Here is a 19,598-nt window from a genome sequence, read left to right as displayed (position 1 = left end):
TTCGGGAGCGTCGCCTGTCGGTGGGTGGGGCGATGTCAAATTTGGCTCGAGGAGCGAGGAGGGCGGGGGTATCCGGGGAGCTCACCACGGGGACGTAGGGTGACCCGAGGCTGTCCTTGACGTCGCGAACCATCAGTCCCGCGCTCGTTCGCTTCTGAACCCTCTCGCGGGCCGCGGACTGCGACGGCACCAGTACCCCAACCGAAACAGAGCTTAGTGCTACGAGACATTCAGTTTCACCCTCAACTTGGATAGTCTATGATAACGAGAATCTGGGCAGTTCGGGCAGTCCGAGGGGCGGCCGAGGGCATTGGAGGGATGTCGCAGGGGGAGAGATCGCACTACACGACGATCATAGAGGATCATGGGGTGTACGGGAGCACGTGCGGCTACTGCAAGTCCAAGCAGAACACCTTCAGGTCGCACGGCATGAGCGCCCACGTCTGCTCCGTGGAGGACTACCAGCACCTCATCGATCGAGGGTGGAGGCGGTCGGGTAACTGGATGTATCAGCCCGTGCTCGACCGCACGTGCTGCCCGCCGTACACCATACGCCTCGACGTCCACAGATTCGCGCCGACCAAGTCCCAGAAGAAGGTGGAGCGCAGGTTGCGGGCGTACCTCGAGGGCCGCATCGACGAAAAGGGTGCACCGACGAACGACGACGCCCGCGACCAGCCTTCGACCGCGGTCGCCGCGACGGGAGGAGGAGCCGAGACGGACGTCGCCGCCGCCATCATCGAGCGCGCGGTGACACGCGCGCTGGCCAAGTGCGCGCTTAACGGCTCCCTCTCCCCACCCGTCGCGTCGCTCGTCGCGTCCAACCGCGAGATCCCGGTACGGGTCAGGCGAGCCGTCGCCAAAGCCGCCGTCGACGCCGGAGCCACGCACTCGTGCTCCGTCGCCGTCGCCCTCGCCTCCGCCGCGTGCAGACGGGGCGGCGGGTTGAATTGCGGCGCGGCGACGGAGGAGGCGAACGCCACCGCGAGGGCGCTGCTGGCGGCGATGAGGGGCGACGAGGAGCTCATCGCTTTCGCCGACGCGTTCACAAACTCGGGACACCTCAACTTCGTCGTACGTCGTCTCCCATCATCGAAGGAGAAGGAGAAGGATGGCGACGATGAAGGAAGAAGCACGGGAACGAGGGCGGATCGGAGTGGGAGATTTGATTCGATGATGGGATTAGGTCAAACGCCCGGCGTCGTGTGCTCCGACTCGCCCCGCGCGACGTCGACGAGGTCCAAAAAGGCGACGGCGGCTGGTCACCGCAAGGTAAAGACGCTCACGGTGACCACGCGCCCGTCCGCGTTCGACGAGGAGGAGTACCGGCTGTGGCGCAGGTACCAGACGCGCGTGCACGGCGACGACCCGAACGAGAACAACGAGCTCGGGTACGGTCGGTTCCTGGTGGACACGCCCCTGAGAAGGGTGCGGGGAAACGAGCAACGCGGCGCTCTCGTCCCGGAGGAGGAGGAGGAGGAGGACGGCTGGGTGGGCGGGTGGATCAGACCGACCGCCACGTCAGGCGCCACGTCAGGCGCCACGTCAGATGCCGCTCCTCCCGTCGCGCGAAAGAAGAGGTGGGTGGCGTCGCCCCCGAGCGGCTTCGGCTCCTTCCACCAGCAGTACAGGATCGACGGTAAGCTCGTCGCCGTCGGAGTCGTCGACGTCCTGCCCTACTGCCTGTCGTCCAAATACTTCTTCTGGGACCCCGACTACGCCGCCCTGTCCCTCGGTAAGCTCGGCGTTCTGCGGGAGATCGAGTGGGTCCGGGAGGCGAGCGCGCACTGTCCCACCCTGCGGTACTACTACATGGGCTACTACATCCACGACTGCCCGAAGATGCGGTACAAGGGCGAGTACAAACCCAGCGAGCTGAGATGCGCGGCGACGGGCGCGTGGTGCGACCTCGACGGCGCGTGCGTGCGCGTGCTCGACGCGGGGCTCGGGTTCGCGCCGTTCGCGCCCGGCGCCGTTCGCGAGGGTGCTGACGTGGATGATGACGTGGGTGCTGACGTGGGTGCTGACGGGGCGCCCTCGCGGACGGTGGAGGAGCGGGACCGCGCGGCGGTTGAGGGGTGTATCTTGGGTCTCGTCGAGGGCAACCGGGTCCGCGAACTACAGCGGTCCGCGAACGCTTTTTTGGACGCCGCGCCGCTCCCGCGGGAGAGCAAGGCCAAGCTGAGGGCGAGGTTGGGGCGGTGGGCGAGGGCGGTTGGGAACGCGAAGGAGTCCATGGTGTACCTCCTGTCTCTGGACCGGCTCGGGAACAAAGCGGAGGATGACGACGACGAGTCATCTGACGAATCTTCTGACGAATCTGACAATGAGGGCGAGAGAACCGGCGAGGAAGATGAGCTCGAGCGCGACGACGCGACCGCTCGCGCGGATCTCGCCATGCGGGTGTGACGAAACGCACGCGAGGTGCCCTACGGTTATAAACTAGAACTAAGTGTTAGCCACTAAGCCACTAAGCCACTGAGTGAATCCGGTCACGCGAACACCAGCCTCCTGCCTTTGGCCCTCGGCGACCCGCGCGACGATCTCTCCGATCGCTCCGCCGGCGGCCTCGGCCTCCTCACCACTCTCCACCCGCCGATCGCCTTGGCGGCCCGGGGGGATATCGGCGCCTTGGTCTCCGGTCCCAGATCCACCGGCGGCGTGGGTCTAAGGCCCGCCGGGTGGTGTTTCCCCGCCCCGAGCGACGATTGAAACGGTCGGCTGGCGATGGCCCCGACGACGGCCTCGACGACGGCGGCCGAGGACGCCGCCCGGTCCCGCCGCTCTCGACCCGTCGGCCGGGGTTCACGAGCGGTTCCCGTCTCCCCGTCGTCTCGTTTCGTCACGCTCGCGGGGCTCACTCCCCAAACGTAGTCGCGATCGAAGGAGCCGTCCGTGCCGTTGCCGGAGACTGACGACGGCGAGAACGCGGGCGACGACGCCCTCGGAGAGTCGAAGGTGAAGTCATCGTCGACGTCCTCGGCCGCGCTCGGGCTCTCCATCGAGTGGGACGTGTCGCTCGCGACGCTCAGCGGACCCCGAGGTGAATCCCCGGGGTCATCCTTGGAGACGTCAAGGGCGGGAGGCGCCATGCTGTCTGGCTGGGCGAAACGGTCTCTCCGCGAGGTGACAGCTGCCTGATCGCGCTGCTCGCCAACCTGAGACCTCGGCGTCCAACCTGGCATCTGTCCGGCAATTCCGCCGCACTTGGGCGGGGCACTCGCGCGCGGCCGGGGCCCTTCGATACGTTCGGTCGAGGATGAAGCTGTTCCTCGATCCCGGCTCCACGGTGTCGCTCGCGGCGGCCATCACGGGTAACGTGAGCGAGGTGCGGGCCCCGATAACGTCGCGAGTTCCCACCCGATTCCGACGACACCGGAATTCGGCACCGAAGACGGAATTTCCCCATCCATCGTCCCTCCCCAACCTGCTCACCCGCACTTTCGACCTTCCAACTCTCCGTTTTCTCAGGCTGCGCTGGTGTGGCTGCGTCGCGTGTCGTTTTTGGCCCTCGGATACCGGCTCGGCAAGAGGACGGAGCGGGCCAAGGCTGCCAAGAAGCGCCTCATCGCGCGCCGGACGCTCACCCCGTTGCTGCTCGACCACAAGCACGCCGACACCCTGGTGGACGCGGGAGGGCTGGCGGCGATCGTGGGGGATCTGCCGCAGTGGTGCAAGAAACCCGACCACGAGACCACGGCGTGGCTCAACGGGCTACTCGCGGAGCTCTGGCCCCAGCTGTCCGCGGCGCTGAGCGAAAAGATCGGCACCGCTGTCGGTAAAAAGCTGGCCCGGATATCGCCTCTCGGACTGAACCTGTCGTTCAAGGAGTTCGGCCTGGGGAACGAGGCCATATCGCTGCTGAGCGTCAGAAAGGTGGGACGGGCGAAGGACACGAACGAGGTCATCCTCGACTTCGACATGCGGTGGTGCGGGGATCCAACCATCGTGCTCAACGCGTCCGTGCTCGGGCTGCCGCTGATGGTTCGGCTGGACGAGCTACAGCTGATTGGACCCCTCCGCCTGTGCTTCGCCGACTTCGACAACAACCTGCCGTGCTTCCACATGCTGAAGATTGCCTTTGTGGAGAGGCCGGACATCAACTTCAAGCTCAAGCTCGTCGGCGGGGACATCGACATGGTCATGGGCCTGAAGGAGAAGATAACCGAGGTCATCGGCAACGGCCTCGGCAAGGCGCTCGTGTGGCCAAAGTACATCAGGGTACCCATCGCCAACAAGAACCGTCCCGGGGCGCAGGACGTCAAGGTTGGGGTGGACAAGGCGGACGCCGCGGGTGTCCTCGAGGTGACCTTGGTCAGTGGGTCCAACCTGCGGAACATGCGAGCCATCGGCAGATCGGATCCGTACGTGACGTTCTCACTGACAAACTCGGGCAGGAACGAGGTCAAGTCGTCGGTGATCAAGCACGACCTCAACCCGCGGTGGAACGAGCACTTCAAGATCGTGCTCGACGACCTGGACTCGCATGAGCTGCAGTTTGTGGTGGCTGACTACAGCGCCATGGCGGAGGACGCGGGGGTGAAAAAGATTGAAAAGTGTTTCACGAAGATGGACGTCGCGTGCTGCGGGTGGTGGCGGCGACGGACCGGGGCGAAGGGCGCCAGGGACGCCAAGTCACGCGCGAAGGAGCTCGAGGGTGCCATGTTCCAGACGGTCATGGGCACGGGCTCGGTCAAGGTGTCCGAGCTCAAACCATTCCAGGAGGTGACCAAGCAGGTGCCCCTCTCCAAGGATGCCATGTCGGTCTTCGCCGATCCGACGAGGCGCAAAAAAGTGAGCGCCGGCTTCGTCACGCTGCGCATGCGAGTCATTCCCCTCACGTCAACGGCGACGCGCACGGCGAAGAACCTCGAGTCCGCCGGGTTGAAGGTCAAGAAGGCTCTGGTGAAAAAACGCGAGGAGCACGGCGTCGCCGTTCCGAAGAAGACGTTCATGGAACGGTTCGGTCGACCCCCGACGGCGGAGGAGCTCGAGGAGGAGGCGCGACGAGCGTCGGAGAAACCGGTGGACTTCGACAGGAGCGCGAAGGAGGCGGTAGAGCTGATGCTCAACACGGTGCTGGGCGGTAACCTCGACCGCTCCGATCCGCGACAGGCGGAGCAGGTGGAGCTGCTCAAGCCCCACCTCAACGGCCTCCTCTACATCACGCTGGTCAAGGGCGAGGGGCTCGTGGCGAAGGACGTGGGCAACACCAGCGACCCGTACTTCAAGATCAAGCTCAAGTCCCAGAGCTGGAGGTCACCCGTCGTTTACAAGACGCTGAATCCGGTGTACGACGCGAGCACGGAGTTCATCGTGTCCCCGGCGGATCTTTTGTCACCCGGCGTGGTGATCAAGTGCGAGTGCTGGGACAAGGACATCGTGGGTAAGGAGTTCATGGGCGAGTGCGACGTCGAGCTGAGGGACGTCGTGAAGCGGTCGCTGCAGGCGGTGGGGGGTTGGGTGTACCGGAGGGTCGAGCTGCGGGGCGTGGAGCACGGGTCCGTTCACGTCAAGTTCAGGTTCCAGCCGGCGGATGTCGGCATGAGGGAGAAGACCCCGGAGGCGAGGGAGCGGTACCTGGCGAGGCACAAATCCAGGATGCGTCGAAAGGCGGAGAGGAGGAGCGTCGACGGGAAGGGGGACGGGCTCAAGAGGTACCCAGACACCGCGACGGACGACGGCGACGAGGGGCCCGAGAAGGTTGTTCACTTTGACGCGGGCGACGTGGGCCAGGAGGATTACTTCGATTTCGGCTCGGACGATGAGCCGAGCTCGGAGGATGAGGAGGACGCCGAGCTGCGGTCGCACCCGTCGTCGTCTCCCACGCGCCTCAAGGTCACGGACGACGAAGGAGGACCGTCGCCGCCGCCGTCGCCGCCGCGAAGGGGACTCTTTGGTAGAAAAAAATAGTCGCGATTTGATCAGATGCGAACCACGCGCCGAGCTCCTCGACGCCGCCGCGTGTTACTTCTCCTCTCCTTTACGCCGCTCGGCTATCCCCATGAGCGCCTCGTACATCGCGGAGGCCCCACGCATCGAGCGTTGCACCCGCCGCATCGGGGTGAGCATCGACTTAACCTTGCCGCCGACCCCGGCGGCTAGCCTCACCGACCCACTCAGGTTGGCGACGGAACCCGCCAGCGCGCTCCGCACCGCCTCCGCCGCCGCCCGCCTCGCCTCCAGCGTCCTCGCCCCGTCCTCAGCCTCTAACGCCGCTTCACTCGATCGCGCGTCGTCGTCCTCGGGAGGGAGCACGGGAAGGGCGCCGCCGTCGCTGAGGTACCGCTGGAGGTCGACCGTGGATATGGCCAGCTCGTCCGTCCCGTCCCGACTCCGCGAGCGCTCAGCTTCCGCCCCGCCTTCGGCCTCGTACGACCGCCTGAAGTCGTCGATGACCGTCGCCGGGGGCTCGAACTCGCCACCCGCCGGCACAACCTCCACGCCGTAGCCGCAAGAGTCCGCCAGGAAGATCATCACCCGCGGGTCCACGCTGTCCACGGTGGGCATCTCGCACCCGTCCAGCTGATCGCTCACCGCCACGGACGCGCGGGTGGCGTCCCTCAGGTCCTCGAACGCGACGAAGGAGTTCGCGGCGGTGTCGCCGTCCCTCCTGGACGTGGTGTACACGGCCTCGTCCTCGGTCTCCGGGGAGAAGACGAGGATGTGAACCACCGGCAGGGAGTGCCACCACGGGGTGACGACATCGGAGGAGTCCCCGCCCGCGTGAGCGACGACGCGGCTTCGCCGAACCGAGGTGGGGGATGCGCGACGGAGCCGCGCACGACGACGAAACGCGATGGAACGGGTCGGGGCGATCGTGCGACTCGCCGACATCGTCGATGCGAGCGCCGTGGGCGCGGACATCTCTCGAACCCGGTGCCGCCCACCGGGCGCGTCCCCGACTGTGGCGCTAACTTTTACCAATCGCAGGTGGTTCCGAGACGTCTCGATGTCAACAATCGCCCCGCAACGGAAGAACCCTCGCCTCGTCACACCGCGACGCGCGGGGAAGTCGGAAGCACCGTCGCGGTCAGGGCGCCATGGTGAGCCCGGGCGCCATCATATTCGCATTTTACGTGGGACGCGCCGTCGTGGAGGGCGTCCACGCGTACTTCGAGCGAGAGGGCGACACCATCCGCGCCTGTTTGGCCAGGTTCAGGTTGCCGTCGGGCCCAAAGCTCACGTTGGAGCAGGCTCTGCGGGACGTGAGCGACGCCAATCGCGCGCTCGCCGACGCCTCCGTCGCGCCGGACACACCGCGACCCGGGTGGAGGTACAAGGCGACGCTGTCCTACAGGCCCGGGGTGGCGCAGGCTGCGTTCTTCAGGGCGCTCAAAGTTGGACCGAGGGTGGCGGCGTTGGTGGGCCGTGTTGACGTGGATCTCGAGGAGGTGCCCACGGCCCGCGACGCGCCGTCGAACATCCGCGGCGACGGCGACGAGGGAGTATCGCTCGAGGAGCTGGCGACGCGCGATGGGATCCGGGAAGGGGCCGACGACGACGGGTCTGACGACGACGACGACTTTGAGCACCTGAGCGTGTGCCGGCGAGCCACTTTGGCCGAGTTCTACACCCTCATACGCCCGGCGCTCGCGCAGATCGCGGTGAACAACGTCCCGGGATCCGTCCACCTCACGCCGGTCTCTCGAGCGCCGCGCGCTAACGACGGGAACGGCGACGGCGACGGCGACGGCGAGGATGAAACGTGCTCCATTTGCATGGACGCCGCCATCGACACGGTCACCCGATGCGGGCACGCTTTCTGCGGCGAGTGCTACGCGCGGTGGCTGTGCCGATCCAGGGATTGTCCACTGTGCCGCCAGCATCTCGCGCACCACGGGGGCGCGTACGAGCTCGTGCGACCCGAGGAGCTGGCGGAGGACGAGGACGGCGGAGCCGAAGCCGGAACTGTCGCGGCGGAGCCGGCTATGGACATCGGGTGGCTCCGAGGGAGACTGGCGTCGCTTCCGATCGTGAGCGAGCCGAGGAGGAGGGCGTGGGAGGCGTCGATGATACGCAAACTGATGGAGGGGCGCTCGAACGCGAGCGAGGCCTAGCCATCGTAGCTGAACCTTCACCTTCGTACCCGGGCGCTCCGATAAATCTTGATAATCAGAATAAGTTCACACAGGTGGCAATGTTAGAGATAAAATTCGTTAACCATGAACTGGTCAAAGTGAGCATGAATACATGTGCTGATGATGTAGAAAAGAGATCGCGGGTAAAATACACGAAGAAAGTGACGTCGCCTCATTCTTAGCGGGCGGCGGCGTCGGAGGCAGGGCACGGGGGCGATGAGTGTCCAGTCGCCCTCGCGGGGAGCTCGGGTGATGGCGGGGCTCAAGAGGGTGGGATCCTCCCTCTCGCTCGCCTCGCCGCACAAGGTGGTGACCCCTCTGGACTGGCCGTGCGTCCTAGCCATACAGTGCACGAGCATGATATCTATCCTCTCCACGACGTACGTCTTCAGCACCGCGGTGTTCATGGTACGGGCGTGGGGCGCGACGGACGAGGCCAAGGCGGCGGCGCACGCGGGCCTGATGATCGCCGCGAAGCCCGCTTTCAGCGCGATATCGAGTTACTGGTGGGGAAGCGCCGGAGACAGGCTCGGCTTTCGCGGTACATTACTCGCCTCCTCCGCGGTGACCGCGTGGCTAACCGCGTCTCTGGGCTTGGTCACGTCGTTCCCCGCCGCGATCTTCGTGCGCGCCCTCTCCGGCCTCTTCGACGGCGTCATGACCCTGACGCGCTCGTCCATGGCGAAGATCAGCGACAAGACCAACTCCGCCAAGGCGTTCAGCACATTTGGGGTCACGTACGGGCTGGGCAGCACCGTCGGCCCGACGCTCTCCGCGGTGCTCGCGTACCCCTGCGGCGCCGACCCGAACGCGCGGGACCCGTCCAAGGGACTCGTGTTCCCCACTCGGTGCCCGTCGCGGTTTATGAGGGAGTACCCGTTCGCGCTGAGCAGCGGGTGGGTGCTGGCGGCGGCGGCGTTTTTGTGGGCGTACGCGTACGCGTTTTTGAGAGTCGACAGACACGCTGGCGGCGGGGAGCCTTTGGGCGTCGAGGACGCGGACGTGGAGAAGGCGTCCTACCCGGGTGGGACCCCCGGGGACGTGGAGATGACTCCCACGAGGGGTGGTGACGGCGTGCGTGGTGGGGTGAGCGTGGGGAGGACCGAGCGCGACGGCGACGGCGAGACTCTCTTGCCGGAGAGGGACGGCGGCGGGGCGGAGGCGTCGGGCGGCGAGTCCGTGGCGCGGGTTCGCTCGGTTCGACCCAAGGTGGAGGAGGAGGAGGAGGAAGAAGAAGAAGAAGAAGAAGAAGAGGCTGGGCCCACGCCGGTGCGCGGGGGTTACGCGCGCGTGTACGACGGGGACGGGGCGGGTGACGCGAGTTCCGCATCTTCGTGGCGAAGAGATCCAGTCATCAGGCGGGCGGTGATCAACCAGGTGGGGTGCACGTTCGTCGTCATCGTCGGCGCGGAGGCGACGCCGATATGGATGGCCACCTCGCGTACGTACGGCGGCCTGGGGTTCACCTCGGTGGACATCGGCGCCTTTGGCAGCGTGATGGGGGTCACGATCCTGGTGTTTGCCGCCACGCTTTTCGCGTTTTTGGCCGACAGGTTCGGGGTGACCAGGTCGGTCATGTGGGCGTGTGCCGCTAACGGGTTCATATTCGCCGCGCACCCGCTGGCGTACTTCGCGCAGGAGCGCTCTCACGCGCTCACGTGGTTCCTCGTGTCCGTATTCGCGGTGGGGCGCGGGTGCATGGGGCCGGTTGTGATGGGAGGCGTGAGCCTCATCTTGAACAACTCAGCCCCGCGGAGGCAGCTCGGTAAGGTGAACGGGTTCGCCGGGACGTTCTCGAACCTCGCGAGGGCGGGCGCGCCCATCGTCGGCGGCGCGCTGATCGCCGGTATGGTGCACGCGACGAGGGAGACGGTCCACAAGGAGGACGACGGGGGTGTCGAATTTGACATTGCCAGGACGTTGCCGCCGACATGGTGGCCGTTTGTCGTCATCGCCGCGGGGTTCTTCGTGCTGGCGTGGCAGACGAGCTCGCTGCCGAGGTCCCTGGACAGCCCCCGCACGAGCTGAGCGCGGGCGCCTAGAGCTAGCTGGGATAGCTGTTTTCGATTCATTCATCCGAAATGCGGAGTAAGGTGGTATAATACGAACCAGTTTTCGCAGCTCTAAAATCCTATTGAGATCCTAAATGTGAGAGTACCCCATCGCCTTGGCGAGCTTGGTTTTGTACTCGCGAATGGTGCCCTTCCACACGGTGACCTTTTTGTTTTCGCACACCCAGATCTGGTCCGCCACCTGGTCGATGAGCCTGAAATCGTGCGACACCAGAACCACGCCCCCGTTGAACTTCTTGATGGCGTTTGCCAACCCGTCGATGGCTTCGACGTCCAGGTGGTTGGTGGGCTCGTCCAATAATAGCAGGTTGGGGTTCCGCATGTTGATCATCGCGAACACGATGCGGCTCTTCTGGCCGTCGGACAAACACCCGATCTTCGTGTTCTGCATCTTCGTGGTCAGCCCGAAGCGGTCCAGCCACGCGCGCCAGAACTCATCCGTGCGCTTAAACGTGGGCGAGTTTGGGTACGCCGACTTGAAGAAACCGAAAACCGTCTTCTCCGGGTCCAGCTGTTCCGCGCTGTGCTGGTTGTAACGCCCGATGAGGAGGGACGGGTGCGGCTTCACGTCACCCTTCGTGGGCCGCAGCTCGCCCGCCATGAGCTTGAGCAGCGTGGACTTGCCGCACCCGTTGGGACCGACGAGCGCGATGCGGGAGTCGCAGTCGACGCCGATGTCGAGGTCTTCGTATAGGTAGTCAGCCCGCTCTCCGCTGTACGCGAAGCACACTCCGTCGAATGGCAACACCGGCGACGGTAGCTTGTCGCAGTCGGGAAACTCAAAGGTGAACGTGTTCTCCCGTAGCTTCGGCTTGGCGACGGCTTCGGATTTGATCTTGGTGAGCACCTTGTCCTTGGACGCCGCGCTCTTGGCTTTACCGTTGGCGTGGTTAGCCTCGACGTAATCCGCCAGCTTGGCCATGTCCGCCTGCTGTTTCTCGTACAGCTTGAGCTGGATCTTCTCCTCCGCCTCCACCTGCGTGCAGAACGTCGCGTAGTTCCCGCCGTAGTACTTCAAATCCCGGTCGTGCAGCCACACGATCTTGTTGCACACCGTGTTCAGGAAATCCTGCGAGTGGCTCACCACCAACAGGCACTTCTTGTAGTGGCTCAGGTGCTCCTCGAGCCACACGCACGACTCCAGGTCCAGGTGGTTCGTGGGTTCGTCCAGCAGCAACAGCGTCGGAGCCGCGAACAGCGCCTTGGCGAGCGAGACGCGCATGCGCCACCCTCCGGACATGTCCTTTGTCGCCCGTTCCATCGGCACCGTTTTGTTGGAGAACCCGAGGCCGGCGAGGATCTTCCTCGCCTCAAACTCGAACGTGTCCGGGTCGAGCTCCGCAAGCCTGTCGCTGATCGCCTCCAGACGCTCGTCCTCCACGCCGCTCGTCTCGATGATCAGGTCCTGCGCCGCTTCCAGTCTCGCGATCTCCTCGGTGACGTGATCCACTACAGCCTCCACGGCGGTGCGCTCGGTGGGCTCCGCCTCGGCGTGGAGGTGGTACATGTCGATGTGGTCGGGAACGGGGATCTCGCGCAGCGCGATGGCGTTCAGGACGTTGGTCTTGCCGCTGCCGTTCTGGCCGATGAACCCGTACCGCGTGCCGACGTTGAGCTCCAGCGTGGCGTCGTCCAAGAGCGGCTGGCCGGCGACGGTGACGGAAAACTTTTCGATCTTGACGTCGGTCGATGCGGGGTTGGAGGCGAGCACGCCCGTCACCGCCCTCTGCTTCGCGAGCATCTGCTGCCCCGAGAGCAACTCGGGCTCACTCGCACCCCCCGCGGTGAGCTTCGCGATCGCGTCGCTCACGTCCTCCACCGCATCGGCTTTGCCATCGTCGCCGTCGGCGGCGGCGCCTTTTGCCTTGCCGGACTTCTTCGCCGCGCGCTTCGCCTCCTTCTCCGCCGCCCTCGCGGCTTTCTGCGCGGCCTTCTCCTCCGGAGTTAGCGCACTCAGAAGCTCGCGCTCCTTGTTCTTTACGGGCTTCCCCGTCACGAGGTCGATCTCGCCGGGCATCGTGAAAGCGTTCACGTCGTCCGCGATGTGCCTACTTTGTGGACAAGCCGAGAAAACAGGGTGCTGTGGCGTCGAAAGGCCGCGCATCTTTCGTCTGTCCCGTCACTGATACTCTGGGGCGCCACGAGGATGATGCGGCGGCGGATCGCGCTCGTGGCCGCGCTCGTGGCGGTTCTCGTCGCGAGTCTCGCGCCGGAATGCGCCGCAGCATCGGCGATCGCGCCGTCGGCCATCCACCTGTCCGAGTCCGACTTCGACGATCGCATCGCAATGACGCGGGCGGATGAGCACTGCCTCTTGGAGTTCTTCGCGCCGTGGTGCCCGCACTGCCAGAACTTCGGCCCCACGTACGAGCGAATCGCGGCGTTCTACAACAAGGGCGAGAACTGGGCCAACCCCACGGAAGGGCACGAGCGTCCCCAGCCGCACGTCACCGCCATGTCCGTGGACTGCGTCGCGAACGGGCACCTGTGCGAACACTTCGACGTCCGCGGCTACCCCACCGTGCTCTTCGGACGGTGCGGACAGTTCGCCAGGGAGCACAAGTCGAGGCACAGCGAGAAGATCGAGAAGATCGCCGCGAACAGGGACGCGGAGGAGATGGTGAAGCGGGTGAACGACGCGCTGAACGCGGAGCACGAGCTGCTGCCCCAGGCGGACGATCAGAAGCCTCCCATCGAAGACAACGAAGGGGAGAAGAAGGACGTCAAGGTGGAGGATGAGGCTCCCCACGCCGACCTCGAGGACATCGAGCACGCCACCGTCCTCGCCTACGAGCAGATGACCAGCGCCGCCTTGCTTCGACCCACGAACAGGGACCCGTTCGTGTCGTTCGTGAGGCTCATGGCGGATGCGCACCCGGTGGCTGTGTGCAAGGATGGAGCCAAGGCGCTCATGGACAAGATCGACAAGACCTGGCCGGAGCGCTCTAAACCGGACAAGGACGCGTTCGACAAGATCCGAACGCGACTCTCAGTACACAAGGTGTGCGGTGACGGCCACGTCGGTCCTCTCGTGTGGCGGCAGTGCGAGGGGAGCGTCGAGGGGAAGCGTGGGTACACGTGCGGCCTCTGGCTCCTCTTTCACTCGCTCGCCGCGAGGTCGGTGGTACCTTCCTCGCAAAAGAACGACTACGCCGGTGCCACGTGGCTCGCGACCGTCTCGCGATGGGTCGAGCACTTCTTCCCCTGCGAGGACTGTCGGGTTCACTTCATTACAATGGTCAACGCGAAGGACGGCGTCGGGACTGTGGCGACCAAAACCGACGGGGTGCTCTGGTCGTGGCGAGCGCACAACGAGGTGAATAAACGGCTCGCGGAGCAGGAGAGACGCGGCGAGGCGGTTGGGTCGGGCGATCCGAAGTTTCCCAAGACCCAGTGGCCCACCCCCGCGCTGTGCCCGGGCTGTCGTAAGGAGGACGGCGAATGGGACGAGGACGCCACGGCGAAGTTTCTGGTGACCTACTTTCACGGCTTGGGCGCGCCGCGGCCGAGGCGCGGGTCCGACGGTAGGAAGGGCGGGAAAGGGTACGGCACGCCTCGCGTGGGCGCGGGCAAGAGGGGCGACGAGGCGTCAGGCCAGCCCGGGTCCGCGGTCGAGACGGTGGTCGCGTTTGCGCTCTTCGGTGGTGTCGGTTTATTTGGGTACCGCGCCACCGCCGTTCCGGGCAGCGCGGGGTTCAGGCTTCGTCGGCAGCTGGCTCGGCACCTGCGCGTGATATGACGGTGGAGGCTCGTCGGTTTCCTCGCTGCTGAGAGGAAGGGAACCGACGGGCCGTACCGCGCCTCCGAGCAGGTGATGGCGCTGGATAAGGTGCTCTGACGATGACAGAGCATAATAAGGTGCTCTGACGATGACAGAGCGCTAAGGTATCCGGCGTCGCCGCGGCTCGAGAGAGGGGCGAACGCGAGGCGACGAACGAGGAGGATCTCTTTTTTATGGCACGTCGTACTACAGCTATCGTATGAGAAATGTTCGCGCCGTCTCCCCTAGCTAGGGGGTGCCTACTTCTCCGGCGGCGGGTCGTACATCACCGTCTGCCCGAGGACGATGGACTTGTTGGTCTCCACGATTTGTCCATTCGTCACCATCTCCTCCAGGATGTAGTGGGCCTTCTCCAGGTGGAACATGATGTCCAGCTCGCACACGTTCCCGAAGTGTCTATCGAGCGTCTCCACGACGCAGTGTATGAACTCGTGTACCGCGAGCTCGTTCTCGTGCTCGTCCACCCCGACGATGAAGAACAAGGAGGCGTACCTCCGGTATATGACCTTCATCCCCCGATGCTCGACGATAGAGCACTGCTTATCGCTCCTCGTCAGGCACTTGCGCACCATCTCCCCCTCGATCTGCCTCCGCTCGGCTTTTGGCACGATCTCATTGTAGTGCGCGAGCCTGGTCTGGCCCTGCTTGTTGACCAGCAGCACGAACCGCACGGTCATCTCCCCTAAAATTCGCTCAACAACGACGCGCCCAGATCCCCGACCGGTCCGCCCCAAATCCAAAGCGCTGAACCCCGACGCTCGGCCTCGAGAGTCGCGTATACCCTTGGCGCCCTCGAACGCCTTCGAACCCGGCCGCAAAGTTCGCCGGCGTCTGACCGCTGTGCGCGGCTCCTGCCTTTCTGACCTCCCACTTGAATAATTTCAAGCGAGGAGTTTTTTGCGGACGGCACGAGAAGGCCAAAACTCGATCGACAGGCTGGCAGAGTAGATCGGGCGGGGTGGATGCGTTGAGATAAAGACGCCATGCCCCAGGTCGTCGTGTGCGTCAACGTGTACGACCTGAGCGAGGTGAACGAGTACACGCGCCCGCTGGGGTTCGGCATATTTCACAGCGGCCTGGTGGTGCACGGGCGAGAGTTCTCGTTCGGTGGGCATGACTACGCCTCGAGCGGCATCTTCGAGACGGCCCCGAAGGCTGCGCCCGCTCCGGCGATCTTCAGGGAGATGGTGTATGTCGGGACCACGGAGATGAATCCGGGGGAGGTTTCAAATTTGGTGGGAGATATGGACGACGACTTTCACGGCAACACGTACCACCTGCTCGAGCGCAACTGCAACCACTTCGTGGAGGCGCTGTGCTTCGAGCTCACGGGGAAGATGCCGCCGGGCTGGATCAACAGGCTGGCGAGGACGGCGGTCGTCGCCAACTCGTGCGCGCCGTGCATACTACCCGTGAGCATACGGGCCGTCGCGGATACCCCGTCGGTGCCCCCGCCTCCCAGCGCGGCGCAGTACACGATGAAGACTGGGGGTGGGGGTATCTTTGGTGGGAGCCGGGGGGGCGGCAGCGGGGGCGGGGGGTTCGACCGACTTCCCGACGCGGAGAACGAGGACGACGACGCTCCGCTGTTGCAGAGTATGTCGCAGGAAAGGTCGGCCGTGCGGCGAAACGGAATCGGCGAGCGCTGACGCCGACGTGTTGGTTGTACTGTAGGAGTAGGTTGCTCTGTTGACGAATATCATTTCATCACCGATTGCTCATGTAGCGGTCCGCCAGCTCGTCGAAACGATCGCGCTTGTCGTTCCCGCGGCTCTCGCCCTTCTTATTCCCCCTCCTGCTCAGTCCCGTGTCGGCCTGCGGGGCCGCCGCCGCCACCTTCGGCCGCTTAGCCGCTCGAGCCTCCGATTCTCCCGACTTTCCGCCCTCCGATTTTTCCAACTTTGCGCCCGACCCTGCACCCGGACCAGACCCCAGCGCCGCGAGCTTAGCCTCGCGCTCGGCCCTGCGCTTCTTGCTGCCAACCTTGGGCTTCTTGTTCGGGTTCTTGGGCTTGGGCTTGGCCTCGCCCGCGGCGCCGTTCGCGTCCCCGTCCTTGCCGTCCGCGGTCTTACCGTTGGCGCCCTTGCCATTCTTTTTGGCGAGGGGCTTCTGCGCACCCTTCGCGGCAGTCGCCGCAGCCTCGGCGTTGGCCTTGGCCTTCCTGTCCGCGTCGTACTGGTTCTGTTTCTGCTTCAGACCGTCCCTGCGTCGCTCGAGCTTCTTCACCGCGCGCGCGTCCTCGACGGCAAACTCGATGATCGGCCGCCTAGCCTTGTTAAAAACCTCCGGGTTGTTGTTCAGGGCGCGAAGCGCAGCGAGGGCGTGTTCGTGCTCGGCGAACTCGACAAAACCGATGCCCCTCGACCTGGGTTTACCCTCGGCATCCGGCCTGGTGGGATCGTACAGGAGTTTGGCGTGCATGACCCTCGGGTTGGCCTGCGTGGCCCGCTTCTTGACCGCCTCGAGGAAGATCTTCTTGAGCTCCTTCTGGTCAACCTCGGGAGGGACGTTTCGCACCTGCAGGCGCGTCCTGGAGATGAAGAAGTTGGGGTTCTTGAGCTTGAGCGCCTGTTCCTCCTTGGCGCGACGGCGTTTCATGATGTCCGCCTGGGACACGCCCTGCGCCGCGGGTCCCTCCTCGTGGATTTGACCCTCCGACGCGAGGTAGAGGTTGCGATTGTCCCTCGGGCCGTCGCGCTTACCCTTGCCGGGTGCCGCATCCTTAGTCCGCTGCGTCGCGAGTGACGCAGCCTCGGAGGCGCTCACGGCGAGCGCCAAGGTCACCCTTCGTCCGGCCACCTTCACCCCGCCGCCCTCAACCTTCCCGGCGGCTTCCACCGCCGTCTTTGCCGCGTCCGGTTTGACAAAGTCCACAAACGCGGTTCCCTTCGGCCGTCCCGAAGCCTTGTCCATGACCATGCGGCAGGACCGAACCTTACCGAACTTGCTCATGCGCTCGAACAACATCTGTTTGTTGCACTCGGTGGGTACGTCGCGTATGAAGACGCTGCATCCCTCGGCGGCGGCGTCCGTTTTTTTTGCAAACCTCGGCGGCGGCGGCTCGTCGTCGTCGTCGTCCTCGTCCCCGTCGGAGCCCGAGTCGGAGCCCGAGTCGGAATGTTCCGCGCGGGCGCGGCCCTTCTTCGCGTCGCGCTTCCCGGCGGCCTCCTTGGCCTTGGCGATCCTCTCAGCCCTGGCCGCCTCCCTGGCTTCCCTCCTGTTGGCGTGTTTCACTTTTGTTCCGGTCGCCTCCGCCGGGTTCTCCTCTGCGTCCGGGTTGTCCATGACGCGGTTCATGACGCGCCGCATCATGTCATCCGCATCCTCCTCCTCATCTTGGTCATCATCGTCATCATCGTCATCATCGTCGTCGTCGTCCGTTTCCTCGTCGTCGTCCTCGTCGTCGTCCATTTCCTCGTCCACATCGTCGGAGTCGACGTCTGAGCCGTCCTCAGAGTCGACGTCCATTTCCTCGTCTTCATCGTCGGAGTCGTCGTCGTCATCCTCGGACCCCGTGCCGGTCCCAGTCGCCGCCCCCTCCTCAGCCTTCTGCTGCGCCTCCGCGTACTTGGTCTTGGACAGCGCCCAGTCCACCGCCACGGGCCTGCCCGCGATGTTGGTCATGTTGACCTCCTTCACCGCGCGCTCCGCGTCGGACTTGGCGGTAAACGCGGCAAACGCGAAACCCTTGGGCTTGTTGTGGAAGTCCCTCGGCACGGTGAGGTCCCACACGAACCCGGCTTTAGACATCGCGGTCCGTATATCCTCCTCCGTCGCCTTGAACGCGAGGTTGCGGATGATGACGCGCCAGCTCTTGGGCCTGGCGCCCTCGCAGTGACCGAGCTGACGCGCCCACAGGAGCTCAACCGCGCGTGTGTCCCCCGCGTCGGGACCCGCGCCGGCCCTGCCGCGGTTGGCGGCGTTGGCGGCCGCCACGCCCCCCTCTTTAAGCTGCGCCTTGACCCTCTGCGCCTTGCGCTTGCCCACGCCGGGCATCGTGTTGTGCAGCCTCGTCACCGCCGTTCGCGCGACATCCTCGGAGGCGTACGTTATTAACAGCACTCCCCTCGTCGCGCCGTCGTGGCGTAGGTGCGCGGCGTCGACTACATCCTTGGGCGCCGGGGAGGTGACCTCCTCGACGTCGCCGCACGCGCGCGCGGCGTCCAGGGCGGCGTCCGGGTCGATACCCTCGGGCTCGCCCGCCAGCCTCAGGCCCGCGAGCGCGACGGTCCGGGGCGCCCTGTCGGCGGCGAGCGCGGGATGCGACGCGGGCGCGGACCTGCGCGCGGGCCTGGGCTGCTTGGGCTTGGCGAGGAAGTCGCCGTGCACCGGTCCGGTGAGCTTGAACTCCTCCTTGGGCGCGTCGCTGTCGCTGTCGCCGGGGGGAGGGGCCTCGCCCCGGAGGACGGCGAGCGCCGCGCGCGACGCCTTCTCGTCCGCGGTCTCGCCGTCGCCGCCGCCGCCGCTCAGGCGAGATTTGCCGGTGAACCCCTTGATGACCGGGGCCTTCCTGTTGGCGGTGTCAATGGTCACCGCGCGGCCGTCCACCTTGAACGACTTGCTCTTGGCCACCGCCGACGCCGCATCCTCCGCGAGCGCGAAGTACACGAAGCCGTACCCCTTGGACTTGCCCCCGGGGCCCTTCTCCGCCACGATGAAGGCCTCCTTCACGGGACCGAACTCGTTGCTGAACGCCTCCGTCAGCGACGCGTCGGTGGTGGAGTAGGGGAGGTTCCTCACGAAGACCACGGTGTTTCCTCCGCCCATCGTGAACGGTCCGAGTGTGTGCCGCGCCTCTCTCTCTCGGTTCGGGAGCGTGCGCAGGCGCTCTGCTCGATGGCTCTGCATCAAAAAGTTTGTTAGAGCCGCCAACAACCAAACGTTCGCACATGCAAATAGTACGAATTTCGATCCATCACGCGTGACTTGACTGTATGACAGTGCTTTTTCAACGATATATTCACATTTCACGTTTAAATAAATGCCATTATACTGACCCTCATACCGGATATGGTGTGAGCCAATAGGAGCTCGAGGCCTCGACACGTAATCTTGCGGGCCGCTCGTCGTCCACATCAATTTCCGAGACGTCCTCGCGCACTTCCGCGACACACCGTCGGCACCGCACGAAACCGAAAATGGCTTCCATGACCTCCTCCCTCGTCGGCCAGCGCCTTGTGGTCAAGGCCAACAAGGCCGTCAGGGCCCGCAACGTCCAGGTCAAGGCCATGGCGTCCAAGCCTAAGGTGATCACCAAGGCGGCCGATTTGAGACTCATCGGCAAGGCGGTGACCGCGGCCGAGGAGCTCGGCCTTCTCGGCATCGCCGACGGCATCTCCCTCGCGTCCATCGAGAAGGCGGGTCTCCTCTCCACCGCCGAGAAGGTCATCTACGATCGCGGCTCCCCCGGCACCATCTCCACCCTCGGCTTCCTCCTCGCCGTCGCTGGCGCGGGCGCGGTGTACGCCATCCCCGACGAGACGACCACAGAGGTGGTCCTTCAGGCGGTGCTCGCGTCCGCGTGCGCCGTCGGGTTCGGCGTCTCCCTCACCGCGAGCTCCCTGCTCCGCAAGCTCCAGAACTGAACGGAACCGCCGGAGAGGAGCAGGAGAGCGCGCGCGTAGTCACTTAACATTAGCAAGCAATGCAGCAATTCGACATCAA

At 65.1% G+C, this 19,598-nt stretch overlaps 12 protein-coding genes across 12 annotated transcripts; 7 read left to right on the top strand and 5 right to left on the bottom strand.

Moving 5' to 3' along the window:
• Nucleotides 1-459: 459 nt before the first annotated feature.
• On the top strand, nucleotides 460-1,914 carry MICPUN_69569 (predicted protein; the record flags this gene model as incomplete). Its single annotated transcript, XM_002503748.1, has 3 exons — nucleotides 460-690; nucleotides 1,273-1,428; nucleotides 1,579-1,914. Coding segments are annotated over 3 exons (723 nt in total), but the record flags the coding sequence as incomplete, so codon positions are not given.
• A 578-nt stretch (nucleotides 1,915-2,492) lies between these two features.
• Nucleotides 2,493-3,092, bottom strand: MICPUN_59754 (predicted protein; the record flags this gene model as incomplete). Its single annotated transcript, XM_002503390.1, has 1 exon — nucleotides 2,493-3,092. The coding sequence occupies one exon, from the start codon at nucleotides 3,090-3,092 to the stop codon at nucleotides 2,493-2,495; it is 600 nt and encodes a 199-aa protein (XP_002503436.1).
• A 167-nt stretch (nucleotides 3,093-3,259) lies between these two features.
• MICPUN_59753 (predicted protein) lies at nucleotides 3,260-6,733 on the top strand (the record flags this gene model as incomplete). Its single annotated transcript, XM_002503747.1, has 2 exons — nucleotides 3,260-3,328; nucleotides 3,472-6,733. The coding sequence occupies 2 exons, from the start codon at nucleotides 3,260-3,262 to the stop codon at nucleotides 5,911-5,913; spliced, it is 2,511 nt and encodes an 836-aa protein (XP_002503793.1). The 3' UTR covers nucleotides 5,914-6,733.
• MICPUN_59752 (predicted protein) lies at nucleotides 5,894-6,900 on the bottom strand. The gene has a single exon (XM_002503389.1). It carries the CDS (start codon nucleotides 6,865-6,867, stop codon nucleotides 5,968-5,970), a length of 900 nt encoding a protein of 299 aa, XP_002503435.1. The 5' UTR covers nucleotides 6,868-6,900; the 3' UTR covers nucleotides 5,894-5,967.
• A 143-nt stretch (nucleotides 6,901-7,043) lies between these two features.
• MICPUN_59751 (predicted protein) lies at nucleotides 7,044-8,060 on the top strand (the record flags this gene model as incomplete). The annotated part of the gene is made up of 1 exon (XM_002503746.1): nucleotides 7,044-8,060. One exon carries the CDS (start codon nucleotides 7,044-7,046, stop codon nucleotides 8,058-8,060), a length of 1,017 nt encoding a protein of 338 aa, XP_002503792.1.
• A 273-nt stretch (nucleotides 8,061-8,333) lies between these two features.
• MICPUN_59750 (major facilitator superfamily) lies at nucleotides 8,334-10,109 on the top strand (the record flags this gene model as incomplete). Its single annotated transcript, XM_002503745.1, has 1 exon — nucleotides 8,334-10,109. One exon carries the CDS (start codon nucleotides 8,334-8,336, stop codon nucleotides 10,107-10,109), a length of 1,776 nt encoding a protein of 591 aa, XP_002503791.1.
• Nucleotides 10,110-10,223: 114 nt separating this feature from the next.
• MICPUN_83355 (ATP-binding cassette superfamily) lies at nucleotides 10,224-11,894 on the bottom strand (the record flags this gene model as incomplete). Its single annotated transcript, XM_002503388.1, has 1 exon — nucleotides 10,224-11,894. The coding sequence occupies one exon, from the start codon at nucleotides 11,892-11,894 to the stop codon at nucleotides 10,224-10,226; it is 1,671 nt and encodes a 556-aa protein (XP_002503434.1).
• Nucleotides 11,895-12,299: 405 nt separating this feature from the next.
• MICPUN_101279 (predicted protein) lies at nucleotides 12,300-13,892 on the top strand (the record flags this gene model as incomplete). Its single annotated transcript, XM_002503744.1, has 1 exon — nucleotides 12,300-13,892. The coding sequence occupies one exon, from the start codon at nucleotides 12,300-12,302 to the stop codon at nucleotides 13,890-13,892; it is 1,593 nt and encodes a 530-aa protein (XP_002503790.1).
• A 281-nt stretch (nucleotides 13,893-14,173) lies between these two features.
• MICPUN_83744 (predicted protein) lies at nucleotides 14,174-14,611 on the bottom strand (the record flags this gene model as incomplete). The annotated part of the gene is made up of 1 exon (XM_002503387.1): nucleotides 14,174-14,611. One exon carries the CDS (start codon nucleotides 14,609-14,611, stop codon nucleotides 14,174-14,176), a length of 438 nt encoding a protein of 145 aa, XP_002503433.1.
• Nucleotides 14,612-14,932: 321 nt separating this feature from the next.
• On the top strand, nucleotides 14,933-15,367 carry MICPUN_72125 (predicted protein; the record flags this gene model as incomplete). Its single annotated transcript, XM_002503743.1, has 1 exon — nucleotides 14,933-15,367. A coding segment is annotated over one exon (435 nt), but the record flags the coding sequence as incomplete, so codon positions are not given.
• A 271-nt stretch (nucleotides 15,368-15,638) lies between these two features.
• MICPUN_101277 (predicted protein) lies at nucleotides 15,639-18,701 on the bottom strand (the record flags this gene model as incomplete). The annotated part of the gene is made up of 2 exons (XM_002503386.1): nucleotides 15,639-17,198; nucleotides 17,358-18,701. 2 exons carry the CDS (start codon nucleotides 18,699-18,701, stop codon nucleotides 15,642-15,644), a joined length of 2,901 nt encoding a protein of 966 aa, XP_002503432.1. The 3' UTR covers nucleotides 15,639-15,641.
• Nucleotides 18,702-19,072: 371 nt separating this feature from the next.
• On the top strand, nucleotides 19,073-19,519 carry MICPUN_59744 (predicted protein; the record flags this gene model as incomplete). Its single annotated transcript, XM_002503742.1, has 1 exon — nucleotides 19,073-19,519. The coding sequence occupies one exon, from the start codon at nucleotides 19,073-19,075 to the stop codon at nucleotides 19,517-19,519; it is 447 nt and encodes a 148-aa protein (XP_002503788.1).
• Nucleotides 19,520-19,598: the final 79 nt, after the last annotated feature.

The sequence above is a fragment of the Micromonas commoda genome, chromosome 7 (assembly GCF_000090985.2).
Source record: "Micromonas commoda chromosome 7, complete sequence".
NCBI classification, from domain to species: Eukaryota; Viridiplantae; Chlorophyta; class Mamiellophyceae; order Mamiellales; family Mamiellaceae; genus Micromonas; species Micromonas commoda.
The sequence above is the reverse complement of the archived record's forward strand: the minus strand, read 5'-3'. Positions and strand labels throughout refer to the sequence as shown.